This window comes from Ursus maritimus, unplaced genomic scaffold (genome assembly GCF_017311325.1).
Source record: "Ursus maritimus isolate PB19 unplaced genomic scaffold, ASM1731132v1 scaffold_29, whole genome shotgun sequence".
In the NCBI taxonomy this organism is placed as follows: domain Eukaryota; kingdom Metazoa; phylum Chordata; class Mammalia; order Carnivora; family Ursidae; genus Ursus; species Ursus maritimus.
The window spans coordinates 35,541,190-35,560,911 of NW_024425452.1; the positions used below are offsets into that span (position 1 = coordinate 35,541,190).

The window sequence follows — 19,722 nt, forward strand, 5'->3', positions numbered from 1 at the left end:
TCTCTCTCTTTCCCTCTCTCAAATAAATAAATAAAATCTTACCTATAGGAAACAAACTGAGGATTGCCATAGGGGACATGGGTGGGAGGATGGGGTAATTGGGTGACTCGCATTAAGGAGGGCATGTGATGAGCACTGGGTGTTATACGCAACTGATGAATTACTAAATTCTACCCCTGAAACTAATAATACAGTATATGTTAACTAAATTGAATTTAAATAAAATGTTTTTTAAAAATAAATAAATAAAAGGATATCCCAAATAGCTGATATAAAGGCAGTAATAATAGCAGTGTTTCCTTTTCCCCTTTTTGTTGTACTTAGGTTGTTTTGGGTATACTTTCTGAACTTAAACAGATAATTTATACAGAAAAAAAAAAATCACATGCTGTCTCGAGACTTACCGAAAATCATCCAAACTTAGGCTACCTCTGCAGTAGCAGATATGTGAAATTATACAAGGAAAGGAGAGAGAGAAAGCCCAGATATTAAACAAGTTTCACTTTAGAACACAAAACAAAATTTAGAAGCTTTAAAAGTTACACAACTGGATAGCATTTATCTTTGCAAAAGGAAAGAATTTGTATAACCTAATAAAGGAAAGAGAAAGTACCATGGCTGTTTTCGGGGGGAACTGGGGGTATGAATTCTAGATCATTATAAAAAGTTCTTAAACTAGTATGTCAGGAAATAACTTTGTATTTTTTGCCTTCATTTAGGGACACCATTTGTTTGATATGGGGGAAAGTATGCAGAGACTAAGCACCAAAAATTTGGCACGGAAAACAAACCCCATGTTTTCCAACACAAAATTCAAGTCCATATTAGATATAATTATGTGTGATCCACACATTTTGAAATACATGTTTTAAGCTAAGAAACAAAGTGAAAAAAAAATCCCTAAATATATTTTTTAAATTATCCTTCAAGCATGGAAGAAACACAACAACACATTAACATTAATATGCATTAAAATTGTTACTTTTAAAATACAATTAAACAGAATGTAGACAAAATATATGAATAAATATTTGACGTATTTTAAGCCACTTAGCAAATAAGCAATGCTATTCTAAATTTTCAACGAAAGAACATTAAGTCTTTTACTTATTTTATATAGGTAAATGAGTAAGTACCACAGAAGCAGAGTCCTGACAAAACTGATAGTTAAAGTCAGGTCAATATAAAGAAAAACAGGGGAGCCTGGGTGGCACAGCGGTTAAGCGTCTGCCTTCGGCTCAGGGCGTGATCCCGGCGTTCTGGGATCAAGCCCCACATCAGGCTCTTCCACTATGAGCCTGCTTCTTCCTCTCCCACTCCCCCTGCTTGTGTTCCCTCTCTCGCTGGCTGTCTCTATCTCTGTCAAATAAATAAATAAAATCTTTTAAAAAAATAATAAATAAATAAATAAATAAATAAATAAATAAATAAATAAATAAAATAAAAATTTAAAAAAATACAATATATTCTCCCCATGGCTAAGGTTTTCACATTTTTCCTTGTACTATCAAAAAACTTACTCCAGTTTCTGACCTACTTCTGTCTTTGTACCACATCTCCAACTTATTTATATATTAGATCTTGCTCAAACAAACTGGAAGGTGTTGAGAGCAATGTGAATATCCATTCTGTGGATTTATAGATTTGTTATGCGTCAATTTTGTACATACAATGATGTGAGGGCAAATCAAGACATTACTTATCCAGCTTATAAATGGATAAAGCTCTCTTTTCTATTATTTCTCTGAGTTATATAACTGCACACATATATTTCCAGAAAGTGAGATGGGAAAAAGAGAGAAAAACCTCTCCATATTTGTAACCAGTAAGTACTCTAATAAAAAGTATTCTCTGGGGGGAAAAAATCCATCTAAAATTGAGTTATCTGTAGATTTCATTTATGCATGTCGTCCACAGGATCCAATAAAGCAGGTGATTAAGCACCAATATGTATTAATTATGATATCAGCAAGGCAATGGTGTGTATCTTGTTAAGTTTTTCTAAAAGAATTTCAGGCATTTTCAGATTATTATATATAGTACAACTCTACAATTACTTAATAAAATATCTTGTTTACTTATATAGCAATGGAACCACAGAGTCAAAGAAAAACATACTAAAAAAGATGATACTATCACAAGAATAATTAGCATCAGCAAGAACAAAAACAAACCACACAGATGACTTATCATACCTACCTGTTCAATTTTGAATTGCGTGTTGGTGATTCTGCACCTCTTAAAAGTTGCCTGAAATACTTTAAAAAAATTATGATTATTTTATATTAAAACATGCTATTTTTTTACCTTACGACTTTCCACTTTAAAGAAAACAAAATTTAAATCAAGTGAAAACAAAAACAGGCAAATAGAGTAAGGATTACAATATTGCAAATGGAGATATTCAAGCGATTTGATTTCCCCATGTCTGTAAATAATGTATGTAAAAGAAGAATGGAGTTTCTGCAACACCACAGTATTACAAAGCCACTCAGGCACATGGCAAATCAGGTAAACCAATCTGGTCACAATCTACCTAATCAGATATATACAAATATGGTTTCGGTATTGAGAACTTTTACAGTAAACTTCTAATCTCCGTTAATTTCTGTAGTGAAAGAGTATTCACTTTTTTAATTAATCATGTTTTATTTTTGTTTATTATTTGAATCACTTACCTATTGATATCAAAGCCACTACTAAATTTTGAAGAAAAATCCTTAAATAAGATTAATATTTTGACTTACCTCATCACTGTGGCAGAACATAGGAGTAAACACATTCTCCAAGAGAGACAGTACATGTTCGTATGCTTCAAAAAGACATCTCATAGTCTGAAGTTTCACAACATCTATGTATGGGCCTTCAGCAACTATTAAAAAAAAATTATATTGTAGAAATTGTTTATGAATACCATAAATAGATTATAAATTAGTTTAAAATAACAGTGAAAGAGCATACAAACAGTCTTAAAACTATGTTTTGCAGAAAAGCCACTTGTAAGGTATAAAAATCAAACTAGGATAAGGAACCAGAACCACCAAGCTCCAGTTCTGGCAAGTATTAGTTATACAAATTATGAGTAAATTTCTTCATCAAAGCTTTCATCTTGTTAGTTTAACAGGGTAATGGCTACCTGTGCACCTCACACAGCTGTTGTAATAATAAACACTGAATACAGGAGAAAACCAAAAACATTAAAAAGTTGTAAAAGGGCTATATTCTCATCAACATCTTTGACTTACTTTTTTGAATCTCTTCTACAATAAAGGGATCAAATCGAATTTTGTCTATACTTTCATCTAAACAATATGTTTTATAAATCTTCTGCAACTCTTCATGAAGAGACAGCATTTCATCATTTGATAACTCTGGTCGTAAAATTCTATCATTGAATTCCTCTAGCAAATTAGGAAAAAGTAAGAAAAAATGAATTAATTCAATATAATTTAATATATAACATAATACACTGTTCCTAGCCTAATTGTAATCAATATTAAAAGCAGCAATTACAATCCATTTATCATTTTAACCTTTTTTTTTTTTTAAAGATTTTATTTATTTATTCGACAGAGAGAGAGACAGCCAGCGAGAGAGGGAACATAAGCAGGGGGAGTGGGAGAGGAAGAAGCAGGCTCATAGCAGAAGAGCCTGATGTGGGGCTCGATCCCATAAAGCCGGGATCACGCCCTGAGCCGAAGGCAGACGCTTAACCGCTGTGCCACCCAGGCGCCCCCATTTTAAGCTTTTTAAAAAAAATTTAATTGGAAATAAAATTACTACCCAGATGAAAGAGAAACTCAGTTAACCAAATATTTTATATGATAATATAAAGTATGTAAATACTTGCATAGCAATACAAATTTCTAAAATTTACAATAGTATATTTAAAGAACATATTTGATTAATTGTTTATACCAAGGGTCTTTAATATTTTGAAATCCAATTTACTAAATGACAGTGAAATCTAAAGTTTTTTTTAAGTTCCAGTCAATGTTTTTAAAAAATATTTCCTTCTATCACAGAGACTAGATTACTGATGGAGCTGAGTGTGTGAACAAATGAATCTTTTTTTCTAAAATCACAGATGATAGCAGAATAGACAAAATATTAACAGCCTTTCCTTATTACAAGAGGTATTAATATGGAGTTCACCCCCTAAATTTTAATTATCCAACTGAAACACAGAGAGGAAAGGAAATAGTTTTAAAAAAGGAACAAGACATATATGATCTTGGTTGGAGACTTGAAGGGAAAGGAGAAAAAAAATGAGGCAGAATATCTGAAGAGATAACAGACAAGAATTCTTTCTTTCTTTCTTCCTTTCTTTCTTTTTCTTTTTCTCTCTTTTTCTTTCAAAGAAATAAAATCATAATGAAAGAGGAGAGATCACAAGCAATACCAAATAAATACAAACAATTATAAGAACATATTATGAGCAACGATATGCCAATAAATTAGGCAATCAGGGAGAAATGGATGCATTCCTAGAGACATATAAACTACCAAAACTGAAACAGGAAGAAATAAAAAACCTGAACAGACTCATAACCAGCAAGGAAATTGAAGCAGTAATCAAAAATCTCCCAACAAACGAGTCCAGGGCCGGAGAACTTTCCAGGGAAATTCTACCAAACATTTAAAGAAGAACTAATACCTATTCTTCTGAAGTTATTTCAAAAAATAGAAATGGAAGGAAAACTTCCAAACTCTTTCTATGAGGCCAACATTACCTTAATCCCAAAACCAGAGAAAGACCCCAGAGCAAAGGAGAATTAAGACCAACATCCTGATAAACATGGATGCAAAAATTCTCACCAAGATACTAGTCAATAGGATCCAATAGTACATTAAAAGGATTATTCACTATCACCAACTGGGATTTATTTCTGGGCTGCAATGGTGCTTCAACATCTGCAAATCAACCAACATGATACGCTACTTTAATAAAACAAAGGACAAGAACCATATGATCCTCTCAATAGATGCAGAAAAAGTATTTGACAAAGTACAGCATCCTTTCTTGATTAAAACTCTTCACAGTGTAGGGATACAGGGAACATACCTCAGTATCATAAAAAACATCTACAAAAAGCCCACAGTGAATATCATTCTCAATGCAGAAAAACTGAGAGGTTTTCCCCTAAGATCAGGAACACGCAGGCATGTCCACTCTCACCACTGTTGTTCAACATAGTACTAGAAGTCCTAGCCTCAGCAATCAGACCACATAAAGAAATAAAAGGCATCTGAATCGGCAAAGAAGTCGTCAAAATCTCTGCAGATGACATGATACTTTATGTGGAAAAATTGCAAGAACTCATACAGGAATTCAGCAAAGTGGCAGGATATAAAATCAATGCACAGAAATTGGATACATTTCTATATACTAACAATGGGACAGAAAAAAAGAGAAAATAAGGAGTCGATCCCATTTACAATTGAACCCAAAACCATAAGATACCTAGGAATAAACCTAACCAAAGAGGTAAAGGATCTATATTCTAGAAACTACAGAACACTTATGAAAGAAACTGAGGAAAACACAAAATGGAAAAATGTTCCATGCTCATGGATTGAAGAACAAATATTGTTAAAATGTCTACGCTGCCTAGAGAAATCTATACATTCAATGCAACCCCTATCAAAATACTGTCAACTTTTTTCACAGAGCTGGAACAAATAATCCTAAAATCTGTATGAAACCAGAAAAGACTCCAAATAGCCAAAGGACTATTGAAAAAGAAAACCAAAGCGGGTGGCATCACAATCCCAGACTTCCAGCTCTGTTACAAAGCTGTGATCATCAAGATGGTATGATACTCTCATAAAAGCAGACATATACATCAGTGGAACAGAATAGAGAATCCAGAAATGGACCCTCAACTCTACGGTCAACTAATTTTGGACAAAGCAGGAAAGACTATCCAATGGGAAAAAGACAGTCTCTTCAACAAATGGTGTTGGGAAAATTGGACAGACACATGCAGAAGAATGAAAATGAACCATTTCCTTACATCATACACAAAAAGAGGCTCAAAATGGATGGTGAAAGACCTAAATGTGAGACAGGAATCCAACAAAATCCTAAAGGAGAACACAGGCAGCAAACTCTGTGACCTTGGCCACTGCAACTTCTTGCTAGTCACATCTACAAAGGCAAGGGAAACAAAGGCAAAAATGAACCATTGGGACTTCATCAAGATAAAAAGCTTTTTGCACAGCAAAGGAAACAGTTGACAAAACCAAAAGACAACTGACAGAATGAGAGTAGATACTTGCAAATGTCTTATCAGATAAAGGGCTAGTATCTAAAATCTATAAAGAACTTATCAAACTCAACACCCAAAGAACAAATAATCCAATTGAGAAATGGGCAGAAGACATAAACAGAAATTTCTCCAAAGAAGACATACAAATGGCCAAGAGACACATGAAAAAGTGTTCCACATCACTCTCGGCATCAGGGAAATACAAATGAAAACCACAGTGAGATACCATCTCACATCAGTCAGAATGGCGAAAATTAAAAGTCAAGAAATGACAGATAATGGAGAGGATGCAGAGAAGGGGGAACCCTCTTACGCTGTTGGTGGGAATACAAGCTGGTGCAGCCACTCTGGAAAACAGTATGAAGGTTCCTCAGAAAGTTAAAAATGGAACTACCCCATGACCCAGCAATTGCACTACTAGGGATTTACCCCAAATATACAAATGCAGTGATCGGAAGGGGCACCTGCACCCCAATGTGTATAGCAGCAATGTCCACAATAGCTAAACTATGGAAAGAGCCCAGATGTCCATTGACAGATGAATGCATAAAGAAGATATGGTACGTATATATAATGGAATACTACTCAGCCATCAAAAAATGAAATCTTGCCATTTGCAATGATGTGGATGGAACTAGAGGGTATTATACTAAGTGAAATAAGTCAATCAGAGAAAGACAATTATCATATGATCTCACTCACATGTGGAATTTAAGAAACAAAACAGAGGATCATAGGGGAAGAGAGGGAGACAAACCATAAGAGACTCTGAACTATAGGAAACAAACTGAGGGTTGCTGGAGGGGAGTGGATGGGGAGATGGGGTAACTGGGTGATGGACATTAAGGAGGGCTTGTGATGTTAATGAGCACTGGGTATTATATAAGACTGATGAATCACTGACCTATACCTCTGAAACCAATAATACATTATATGTTAATTAACTGAATTCAAATTTTTAAAAAAAGACAAAAACTAAGAGAATTCACCTCCAACAGATTGGTACTATAGTAAATGTAAAAACTATTTCTTTCAGCAGAAGGGAAATGATAACAGAAACCTGGTTCTGCAGAATGAAATAAAAAGTCCCAGAAAGGTAAATATACCGATACCTTAAGGGTCAAAATGGGGGGGGGGGTGGAGAGTTGAAGAAGAAATACCAATATATTGTAGTTTATAGCCTACACAGAATTAAAATGTGTAACAGCACATGAGGCAGAAGGGGGTAACTGGAAATACACTGAATTTCTTACAGTGTTCCTGAAGCAGCTAAATATTTTTAAACGAAGACTGTGCTAAAGACTGACAGTGTAATCTCAGAGCAACCACTAAAACAAGAGAACAGAAGAGACATAAATAAAAAGTCGACAGAAGAGATAAAATGAAATACTAAAAAATACTCAAGTAACCCAAAGAAAGGCAGGAAAGGAGTAAAAGAATAAAGAATATATGGAACAAATACAAAACAAATACAAATACAAAACAAAAACCTCTCAGCAAACCAGGAAGAGAAGGAAACTTTCTCAATCTGATCAAGGATATCTACCAAAAACAAAAACAAAAACAAAAACAAACCAGACTAGTACTATACTTAATGGTACAACACTAAGTGATATCCCCCTATGATCAGGAATGAGGCAAGGATGTCAACTTTTACCGCTTCAATTCAACATAATAAAGGTCCTAGCCATTGCAATAGGCAATGAAAAGAAATAAAAGGCATAAACACTATAAAAGAGAAAGTAAAACTACATTGCAAATGACATAATTATGGATGTAGAAAATCTTAAGGAAATGTACAAAAAAGCTACCAGAACTAATAAGTGAATGTAGCAAGGGGCACAGGATACAAAGTCAATATGCGAAAAATCAATACTATTTCTGTTTATTAGCCACAATTTAAAGATTATTTTAAATACCACACGCAAATACCTTCAAAACAAAGACCTACAGTGAAAACTATGAAATGTTATAGAAAGAAATTAAATAAGGCTGAAATGAATGGAAAAATATTCCATGTTCATAAACTGGAAACCCAAATACTGTTGAGATGGCATTACTCCCTGAGTTGATCAATACTATAGATTTAATGTAATTCCAGTCAAAAACTCCAAAGTAAACTAGGCTTTGTGCGTGTGTGTACGTGCATATGTGTGTATGTATTCATGAGCATGTGTGTGCATGTGTGTGTGGAAATAGGCAATCCGATTCTAAAATGTATATAGACATGCAAAGAACCTAGAATAGCCAAAACAATTTGAAAAAAAAAAAAGAAATAGGAGGCCTTAGGTCACCTGACTTCAAGACATACTATATAATAATAATCAAGATGATGGTATTAGCCAAAAAATCAGACATGAATCAATGGAAAAAAAGAGAATCCAGAACACACGTATATGGTCAAATCATTTAACAAAGATGCCAAAGCAACTCAAGATTGGAAAAAAAAATGTCTCCTCAAAAAATGGGTATCAGAAAAACTGGATATCCATATCCACAGGTGGGAAAAAATGAACCTCCCCCCCAACTAATACCAATGAAAAATATTTCAAGATCACAAACCTACATGTAAAATATAAAACTATAATGCATCCAGCAAAAAACGAGCAAGTATCACCTTGACTTAGGGTAACAAGGACTTCCCAAGGAAGTCTATGAAAGGACTAACCAGAAAACAGAAATACTGAATATCATCAAAATTTCAAAATTCTACTCATCGAAAGATACTATTCAGAAAATGAAAAGACAAGCCATAGTCTGGAAGAAAACATTCTTAATACTTATTTCTGACAAAAGACTTGCATCTAAAATATATAAAGAATTCCTATAATTTAATGACAAAAAGAAAAACAATTCAATAAAAAATAGGCAGACTTAAACACTTCCATGTACAAAGATATTTGAATGGCCAATAAGCATATGATAAAATGTTCAACACCAGTCATTAGAGAAATGCAAATTAAAAGCACAATCATATACCACCAAACACCCACTAAAGTGGCTAAAATTAAAAAGATAAATAAACACCACCAAATTTTGGTAAAGGTGTGGAGCAACCAGAAGTCTCACATATTTGCTAGGGAGAATAAAAAGTACAACCACTTTGGAAAACAATTTAGCAGTTTCTCATAAAACAAAATATGTACCTACCCTGTACCCAGCAATTCTACTTCCAGTTATTAAACATATGCCCAACAAAAAGCCTTATACAAGAATGTCCATTGCAATTTTATTCATAATCGCCCAAAAATGAAAGCAGTCCAGACATACCAATCCACAAGGAGAATGGATTAAAAAAAAACAAAAACAAAAACAAAAACATGGTACACTCATACAAAACACCACTTAAGAAAAAAAAGAGCAAACTATTCCTCTACACAACATGAACCAATCTTAAAAGGCATTATCCTGAATCAATGAAGTCAGGCATAAAAGAGTACATACCATATACTCCATTTATATAAGGAAACTGTATAGGCAAAACTAGTCTGTGGTGAGAGAAACCAGACCTGTGATTGCTTTGACAGGTGTGGGAGTGTTTGGGAAGGGCCCTAACTTTCTGGGGTGATGAAAATGTTCTGTATCTTGATAAAAGTGTAGGTTGCACAGATGTATAGATTTGTCAAAACTGATCAAACTGTGCATTTAAGTTCTGTGAGTTTCACTGTGTAAATTATATCTCAATTTTTTTAAGTTATATTTAAAAAAAGAAGTCAGTTCGTTAGAAGTCAGTTATAAATTATGTTCCAATCTGGAAAGGAGTGGACACTTAAGAGACAACTCAAAGGTGGTATTAGAGTATCTAGTGAAATGAAATGTAGTACAATGACACATGACAACTACAAAATCAGATAAAAAACATTCAAATGTATTTAAAATATATAGTAAATAAATTAAAAAGTGTAAAAATGACTTTGGTAAAGTGCACAGGTAAGCCTCACCCACAGTCAGACATATCTGCAACACATGCACCGCTCCTTCTTGTTTCAGAAAGTTCATAAAACGAAATAAGAGGTCTTGCTGCTCCCTGATTTGCTTCAATTCTAGCTTCAGCACCTGATACAATATGGGAGAAGCATAAGTTAAGGCCATACAAACATGTGATAAAATTGTTTATATCAAAAATAATATACATTATTGCTAAAAAATACTTACAGATGGCTTTTTATTTCTAGGTTCTGCAAATTTCTGCAAGAATGGAACCAAAGGGGAAGGCAGTTCAGTTGCTTTTTCAGGCTTTGAAGAAAGAGAATTTATTAATTCAATAAAAGTGCCATGTGCTTTAACGGATATGAATCAAAATTCATACTTAATACTCAATACTCACTGGACTGTCATCTATGAAGATGATAAGCAAATGATTCACAGTATCCTAATGGAAAATAATATACATAGGTCAAAATAATTCCATTACTATATTCTACCTAAAATTCTCAAAGCTTTTTTCATATTGTGAAAGTTTCTAGAAAAACGAAGAAGCAAATGGAACAGCGGCAAAGCATCTGCACGCATGTAACACAGAGGGACTTTAAAAAATTTGTGACGCAGGGGGTGCCTGGGTGCCTCAGTCAGTTGAGCATCTGACTCTTGGTTTTGGCTCAGGTCACAATCTCAGGGTTGTGAGACTGAGCCCCATGTGGGGCTCCGCACTCAACAAGGAGTCTGCTTGAGATTCTCTCTCCCTCTCCCTCTGCCCTGGCCCCAGCTCGTGCTCACACACTCTCTCTCTCAAATAAATAAATTTTTTTTTAAAGATTTTATTTATTTATTTGACAGAGACAGAGACAGCCAGCGGGAGAGGGAACACAAGCAGGGGGAGTGGGAGAGGAAGAAGCAGGCTCATAGCGGAGGAGCCTGATGTGGGGCTCGATCCCATAACACCGGGATCACGCCCTGAGCCGAAGGGAGACGCTCAACCACTGTGCCACCCAGGCGTCCCCAATAAATTTTTTTTTTTTAATGTGATGTTGGGTCCCACTGTTAGGAAAGTGGGCAAAAAAAAGTTATTCTGACTTCAGCATTTAAAATGTTTATAAATTATTCCTGTTTCTTCAAAATCTTACCAGTTCAAAAGTAAAAGCAACTCAAGCATCAATGGATGCATAAGTAGCAAAATGTGGTATATACCTACAATGGAATATTATACAGCCTAGATAAGGAACGAATTCTAATATATGCTACAACATGGATGAATCTTGGAGACGTTATGCTAAGGGAAATAAGGCAGTCACAAAAAGACAAATACCGCATGGACCCACTTATATGAGGTACCAGAGGAGTCAAATTCATAGAGATAGGAAGTATGTTGGTGGTTGCCAGGGGACTGGAGGAAAGAAGAATGGAGAATTATTAATAGGTATAGAATTTCAGTTTTGTAAGATGAAGAGAGTTCTAGATATAGGCAGTGGTGATGGTTGCTCAACAATGAATGTATTTAATATCACTGAACTATACATACAGAAACATTTAAGATGGTAAACTTTGTATGTATTTTACCACAATTTAAAACCATTTTTTAAGCCTTACTGGATCAGCTAGGAAATCCAAAGAAGGAAGGAACACCGAACCAGAGAGGATTTCTCTTAAAAGTAAGGTCAGGGATCTGGAAAAACAAATAATATTGCACATATTTAGTGATTTACATCAGTTCCTACCTGGAGATCTTGTTAAAATGCAAACTATGATTCAGTAGGTATGCCCCAAGATTCTGCATTTCTAAAAAGCTCCCAAGTAATGCTTATGCTCCCAAGACCATACTTGGATCCCTGAACTGGCTAAAAGAGAGTATTTTTAAGAGAGAAAAGCATTTCCTCAACAGGAGGGATTTGGGTGAGCATTAGAAAACACTCTCCATCTCAGAATATTTAAAATATTTAATACATTTTTAAATTAATGTTTAAAACTAATAATACAATTTGTGATTATAATATTTAAATTAACATACATTAATCTGTTTAAAATATTTTCATTAAAATATTTAAAATTTTTTAAATTTTTAATAAAAACTTTGTGTTATGGGGTGCCTGGGTGGCTGTCGGGTAAGCGTCTGACTTCAGCTCAGGTTGTGATCCCGGGGTCCTGGGAACGAGCCCCGCATTGGGCTCTCTGCTCATCGGGGAGCCTGCTTCTCCCTCTCCCTCTGCCTGCTGCTCTGCCTGCTTGTGCCCTCTGTGTGTCAAATAAAATCTTTTAAAAAAATGTTACAAATAAAATTAAGTAATATTTATTTAAAGTACATCACTAAGGGATCCCTGGAGTGGCTCAGTCGGTTAAGTGTCTCTGCCTTTGGCTCAGATTATGATCCCAGGGTCCTGGGATCCAGCCCCGACTCAGGCTTCCTGCCCAGCGGGAAGTCTGCTTCTCCCTCTCCCTCTGCTGCTCCCCCCTGCTTGTGCACTCGCTCTCTCTCTGTCAATTAAACAAATAATCTTTTAAAAAATTTAAAAATAGGGGCGCCTGGGTGGTGCAGTCATTAAGCGTCTGCCTTTGGCTCAGGGCGTGATCCCTGCGTTTTGGGATCGAGCCCCACATCAGGCTCCCTGCTCCACTGGGAGCCTGCTTCTTCCTCTCCCAGTCCCCCTGCTTGTGTTCCCTCTCTCACTGGCTGTCTCTCTCTCTGTCGAATAAATAAATAAAATCTTTAAAAAAAAAAAAAAGAATTATCAGGGTAAGAGTAATGAGATAACTTTACAGAAAAATCTAAAAAAGTTCCTGCCAGAACAAGGAAGGATGGTCTAGATGAATTCTAATTATTCTTGCCAGGTATAACCTTAAAACAGAAACTTGGTCTGTTTAGTTTATTCAAAGTGTTTCTGCCACTGAGTCACAATGTTTATGTCTTTAAAATGAAACACCAAGAAATTAACAAAGTATAATGATCTCAAATAAAAAAGCTGGTTTTATTCATATTTATCTTGATTTCCCAAGATCACTTACCCCCCCAAAAAATTCTAAGCAACACAACACGTGACCAATACTTAGCACCTAAAATGACATTTTAAGACATGACAAATTATATTTCTTAAATGAAAATTTATTCACATTATAGGTTAATCTCAAGTTTTAGTATACTCCTATTATGATCAAGAATAGCAATATACATATGGCATGGTATGCAAATACTGCTATGACATTTTCCGGACTATTTATACCTGCAGTCTGTTGCTTTAGGAGGCAAAATATAAGGAAAAAGTAGTTCAGTAAGTTTCCTTAAATAGTGTAATTCATCTCTTCGACTCCTCAAAGCCACATGAAGCTCTGGACCATATTCTTCTAAAGCAGCTTGCTGTAAAAACTCTGTATTTTCTACTATAAATAGAGATAAAAAAAATAAATATTGAAAGAAGTTAAGGAACATTAAATAACTTCAGTCATTTCCACTAAAAAACAGAAAACCATTTATACAGTCATTCCTTTCCTAGCCCTCCTTTGTTTCCAATATGTATTCTACAGGGAAATTTTTCACAAAAAGGATATAAAAAGAATAATTTTCCTCCTTGCCATAAGTTTTTTAAATTTGTAAAAAAATGATAAAAAGACCTTTTCCCATGGCAAAGAAGAATTTTAATTCATATCACTACTCTACGAATGATATTAAACAAAAGCAAATATTTTAAAAAGTGGAAAAAACTACAGAAAACTTCTAGAACATCCAAAGCTGCTGTTATCAAATGTTATACCTTGTTCATCCTCTGCAAATACACACACAAACCCTGTTAAAACTCTTTGTTTTCTCTGCTTTCACATCTAAATCATTCAGGTAACCTTTTAAAGCACTGTCTTCCTTGGTTAAATTCTGTGTCTCCTGCTCAGAGTATAAGATTTAAGATGTATAGAACTGTATAATACAGAAGTCCATGAACAGATAAATTACTTAATGAACATTAAGTAATTATAAAATTTATATTAACAGAACATTTTCTTAAAAGGCCAAGTACTAAACTAGTATTTTAGAGAAAGAGAGAGAGTGTGGGGAGACGGGGGAGGGGGGTCAGAGGGGAGGGGCAGAGGGAGAGCATCTTAAGCAGACTCTGTGCTGAGTGTGGAGTCTGACACTGGGCTGGATCTCATGACCCTGAGACCATAACCCGAGCCAAAATCAAAGAGTCGGAGGCTTAACCAACAGAGTCACCCAGGTGTCCCAAACTAATATTTTAACTTAAAGGTAATAGTATTGTCACTTCTTTTTACAGACCTCAAAAGATAAGGAGGAAAACAAGTCACGCTTTCCCCTATTTGCACTCTGTGCAGAGTTTTAAAATCAGAGTCTATGAAAGGAATCTTTTTTTTTTTTTAAAGATTTTATTTATTTATGTGACAGAGAGACAGCCAGCGAGAGAGGGAACACAGCAGGGGAGTGGGAGAGGAAGAAACAGGCTCCCAGCGGAGGAGCCTGATGTGGGACTCGATCCCGGAACGCCAGGATCACGCCCTGAGCTGAAGGCAGACATTCAACGACTGCGCTACCCAGGCGCCCCCAATATGAAAGGAATCTTAACTCTAATTCAATGGCTTTATTTTTGACTATTTTCTTCTATTTTTGTTCAAAGAGAATGCAAGCACATTTACCCAAAAAAAGCCACTATATGCACTCTAATAATGTGAGTACTAAGAAGGTATATGAAGGCTATCTGTGCCTGAGGTACAAAAGAAGGCCTGGCAAAGATGGAAGTAGTTATTACAAGAAACGCATTTTATTTCAAAATTATGCAATTATTTACTAAGCAATTTTCTCCAAGAATTTGGGGCACAGGTTTTTTTTTTTTTAATTTATGTCATAAGCCAGAATTTAAAATGAGACTTAGCCATGCTAAATTCCAGCTCTACTTAACAAACTGATATGATCTTGAACAAATGATATAATCCCTATGACCCTTAGTTCCCACATCAGTAAATAGTTAAGCAATCATAAACACTGAAAAGTCATCATGCAAAATGTATAATTATAACATTCAATGTGATTAAGCATTCACACATAATATATAAATTAAAACACGAGACTGGAATCTATTCAGCAACTGTCAGACATGAGAGTTTTTTGCAGTTCTAGATAATGAGAAAAATAAAGAAATCAGGCAAAAGATAGAATATAAGGAGGAAAATCTTAATTGGGAATATAAGCAAAATATAGATGCTGGAAAACACAACATGGATTGATCCCCAGTAATCATCAGTATATCTACTGCCTTATAGATTAGCAGTTTTCAGATCAAAACAAGAAAGGTCTCCAGAATCCATGACAAAGAGATATCTTCTGGATGAAAGGCTGGAGAGTAAGGTCCTTCTGCACAATCTATTACTGAAGACTATATTAAAAATACTTCTCCCGCACAAAAACCTGCACACAAATGTTTATAGCAGCTTTATTCATAACTGCCAAAACTCGGAAGCAAGCAAGATGTCCTTCAACAGGTGAATGGATAAACAAACTGTGGCACATTCATGCACTGGAATATAACTGAGCAGTAAAAAAAAATGAGCTGTCGAGCCATGAAAAGACATAGAGGAGCCTTAAATCGATATTTTTAAATAAAGGAAGCCAGTCCGAAAAGGCTACAGTATGATTCCAACTACATCACATTCTGGAAAAGGCAAAACTGTGCAGACAATAAAAAGATCAATGGTTGCCAGGGGTTCATGAAGGAAAGAGGGAGAGATGTCTGTGTGAAACACAGGGTTTTGTTTTTTTTTTTAAGTATTTTATTTATTTATTTGTCAGAGAAAGAGAGTGAGCACACACGCACAAGGGGGGGGCGGCAGGCAGAGGGAGAAGCAGGCTCCCTGCTGAGCAAGGAGTCCAATGCGGTCCTGAAACACAGGGGATCTTTAAAGCAGTGAAACTATTCAGTAATGGTGGATACATGGCATTACGCACTTGTCCAAACCCGTAGAATGTACAATACAAAGAGTAAACCTGAATGAAAACTGCAGACTTTAGTTAATAATAATCTATCGATACTGGTATATCAATAGTAACAAATGTACCAACTAATACAAGACATTAATAGGGGAAAAAAGAGATATATATATAGGCACTCTCTATACTTTCTGCTCAATTTTTCTATAAACTTAAAACTGCTCTACAAAGTAAAATTTACTGGGGCACCGAGCTGGCTCAGTCGGTAGATCATGTGATTCTTGATTTCCAGGTTGTAAGTTTGAGCCCTATGTTGGGTGTAAAGATTATTTAAAAATAAAATCTTTTAAAATAGTAATAATAATAATAGGGTGCCTGGGTAGCTCAGTTCATTAAGTGTCTGCCTTTGACTCAGGTCATGATCTCAGGGTCCAGGGATCAAGTCCTGCATTGGGCTCCTTGCTCATCAAGGAGTCTGCTACTCCCTCTACCCCTCACCCCTGCTCGTGATCTCTCTCTCTCTCTCTCTCACTGTCTCTCTCCCTCAAATAGTCTTTAAAAAATAATAATAATGAATAAATTTACTAATAAAAAAAAACACTTTTCCTACTTTTTTTTTCTGATAGTAAAGTAGCCTTTGACAACTGCTATCTTCTAATTTGTTTTTGCCAGTGACAGGACAATGATTTTTAAGTTAATTTTTTTATTCAACAATTAAAGTACACATATTCAAACTCTTCTACTTTTTAAATATGTTGAAAGTAAAACTATTTTTAGTTGTTATAATATTATAAGTTGAACACAGAAAAAAATTTCAAATATATATATGTTTTGAAATGCTTCCATAACTGAGGAATTATTCATTCCAAAAAAACAAATAAACTAATAATCTGATTTATTTTTACTTCAACTCTGCCTAGAACATAATTTCCCCAAATGAACTGCTTATATTAACTGATATTATGAGGGAGGGAAAATTGGCTCTGTGCTCAAATGAGTTTGGGATGTGGGAAGTTAAAAACTATTTAAATAGTTAGAGCCATTTCTTTGCTGCAGGACTGCTCAGAGATTTTAGTATGCTGGTATTTACAGAGAATTTCCAGAAGGGGAATAATGTATAGTAAGTACCAGAAAATATGACCATGCAACCTCTTTTACACAGTTACTACATGGAGTAATATGTAGCACTGACAGAGAATACCAAAAGCATTGGGAAAGCACCCACAAAGAATACCAAATGCAAACACAAGGAAAATCAGCTTTGCAAAGATCCAAGTATAGAGCACAGAAGTAATTTTGTTTAAAAAAAAAAAATCAGTTTGAGCTAAGAGCGAGAAAAGTCCCAAATAAAGATTTCATTCATTCAACCAGAAAACATTTGCTGAATGTATGCTATGTGCAAATCATGACCATAAAGGCCAGGACATTCACAAAAAACTGCAAGTAGGTGATCCCAGGCAACACATAATACATAGTGAAAGATAAGAGTAAATCAAAATATCTGACTAGAAAGTATTTAAATATACAATTTAGACTCTTATAACAGAGTCACTAAATTTTTTTTAGTAGAGAGATAACATGAGAATTGAAATTAACATGGTAGCAATATATAGGATGGGCTGGAATAGGTCAAAACTATTGAAATCATTAAGAAGAGAAAGGGGGAAGAGATGTGAGAGACACCTCAGAGGGAGTAATAAAGGCAACAGACTATCATCCAAAAGAAGATGAAAGTCATCAATACTACTATCTAAAGTTAAATAACTACATTTTAATTTTCATAGATTCCTGAGTTTTCACAATCACACAATAAACAAAGTATTGAAAAGGATTTTGGTTTACAGGAATACATTCACAGCACTTGTGAGTATCAGTTAATGCATCAGTAATCATACTTAGGTATTTAAGGTGAAAGCTGGTATATAAAAATCACTCAAACTTTGTAATAGAAAACTGTATTACCTTTCTGACTGGCTTTAACTATCACCTCTATATGCTTCATTGCTGCTTTTAACAGTTTCTTGGTTATAATAGATGGAATATCCACCTAGAAAAATTCAACATTAAAATAAAACTTTTAAAACAATCATCAATGAGTCACAATGGCAGAAGCACTACATTTATGATACTGGAACACATGATCTTAAAAAGTAGAGATATATTTAGAATCTTTCAAAAATATAATTTAAAAGTGCTTTATATTCTTGGATCATACTAACTATAACTTTAGACAGTTTCTTTATCACACTAAAGAAAATATATCTTAATATGCATGCACTATATATACTAAATTTTCTCACAAAACAGTATCTTTATTGATTTCTTTAATGTGTTTCTTTCAAACACATTCAAAGAAAAATCTCAAGTAACTTATCATCCCTTTGGGGCCATAAATTTCTATTTATTAAGGTTACTTAAAAATGAAGTTTTTTTATTCAGCTTACAAGACAAATCTTGGTTTTAAGCTATATAGAAGCATTCTATTTTGGAACAATATTGAATTTCATGATTCCCCACAGACATTTTTCAGCTTAAAGGCTAGTAACTGTAGTGACTATGGTAGGTAAGTGATGGAGGACTGGAGGCTTATAGGTACACACATAAGAGAAAAAAAATAACTAGAACTAAATTGCAAATAAAATGAATCACCAAAAAGCATGTTTACTGGACTTCAACAGGCTTATCTTCTACCACAAAACTCATACATTTTCCGTTTTTCAAAAGCATGACAAAACTGCATCACAGCAGTTTTGAGTTAAAGTTTCAATTCTTTTTAAAGTCCATATTAAGGAAGCAGGGGGAATCACAGGCTAATAAATCTAATAAATGTGATGAATCATAAACCCCCAATTTTTAGTGATTTACCAGTAAAACCCAGAAGAGTTTACAGATATCTTTAAGCTATATAAGATCAAGCATATTCAATAAGGGGGAATATTTTTGTTATTAGTATACCTTTTTGCAAAATAACATTACTCTTCATTTCTCTCTGGCTTTTTGTCCTCAATGACTAAAGGTCGCTGTGATATCAAATAAGCTGGATGTTTTCATTTTCAAACACTTTATAAAATCTTGTCTTCTGAGAATACTCATGAAAATTTTCCTTTTTAAGTTCCATTTTAGAGACTTCAGGTCAGAATCAAAAAGGTAAAATAATGGGTTCATCACTAAACTTTAATTTAAAAAAACACTGCGGATGATTCTTTGTTTTCATTATCCCCAACTGCCAATTTATATTATTTAGGCAATGGTATCAGGGACAGAACATTGTACCAGGAATAAGATGACCAGGCATAATCGTTGGCCCATTAACTACTACTTCTGACACTTTGACAAAGGTACTTTCTATAAAATGGGTATGATAATGACCCTCTTATCTGCTGGGACAGTGATGCAGATAAAATGAAAAGAAAGGGTAGAAAGCTTAACAATCCAGAAAACAGAAAAAAATATTTGCAAATCATATGTATGACCTCTTACAACTCAATAATACATAGACAACCCAGTTAAAAAACAGGCAAAGAATTTGAATAGACATTATTCCAAAAAAAAAAAAAAATGACATACAAATGGCCAATAAGCAAATGAAAAGTT

General features: G+C 34.5%; 1 protein-coding gene across 5 annotated transcripts in view; it reads right to left on the minus strand.

Moving 5' to 3' along the window:
* SNX14 (sorting nexin 14) overlaps positions 1-19,722 on the minus strand; it is a 74,419-nt gene that overhangs the window by 26,631 nt on the left and 28,066 nt on the right. For 2 of the 5 annotated variants that reach the window (XM_040643714.1, XM_040643713.1), the window contains exons 7-16: positions 18,091-18,175; positions 13,424-13,580; positions 11,799-11,874; positions 10,600-10,644; positions 10,428-10,508; positions 10,214-10,328; positions 3,246-3,401; positions 2,748-2,872; positions 2,200-2,258; positions 405-431 (exon numbers count right to left, since the gene is read on the minus strand). In XM_040643714.1, the coding sequence (XP_040499648.1) occupies positions 405-431; positions 2,200-2,258; positions 2,748-2,872; positions 3,246-3,401; positions 10,214-10,328; positions 10,428-10,508; positions 10,600-10,644; positions 11,799-11,874; positions 13,424-13,580; positions 18,091-18,175 (926 nt within the window). The remainder of the gene's footprint in view (positions 1-404; positions 432-2,199; positions 2,259-2,747; positions 2,873-3,245; positions 3,402-10,213; positions 10,329-10,427; positions 10,509-10,599; positions 10,645-11,798; positions 11,875-13,423; positions 13,581-18,090; positions 18,176-19,722) is intronic. The other 3 variants (XM_040643717.1, XM_040643716.1, XM_040643715.1) reach the window with 2 other exon arrangements.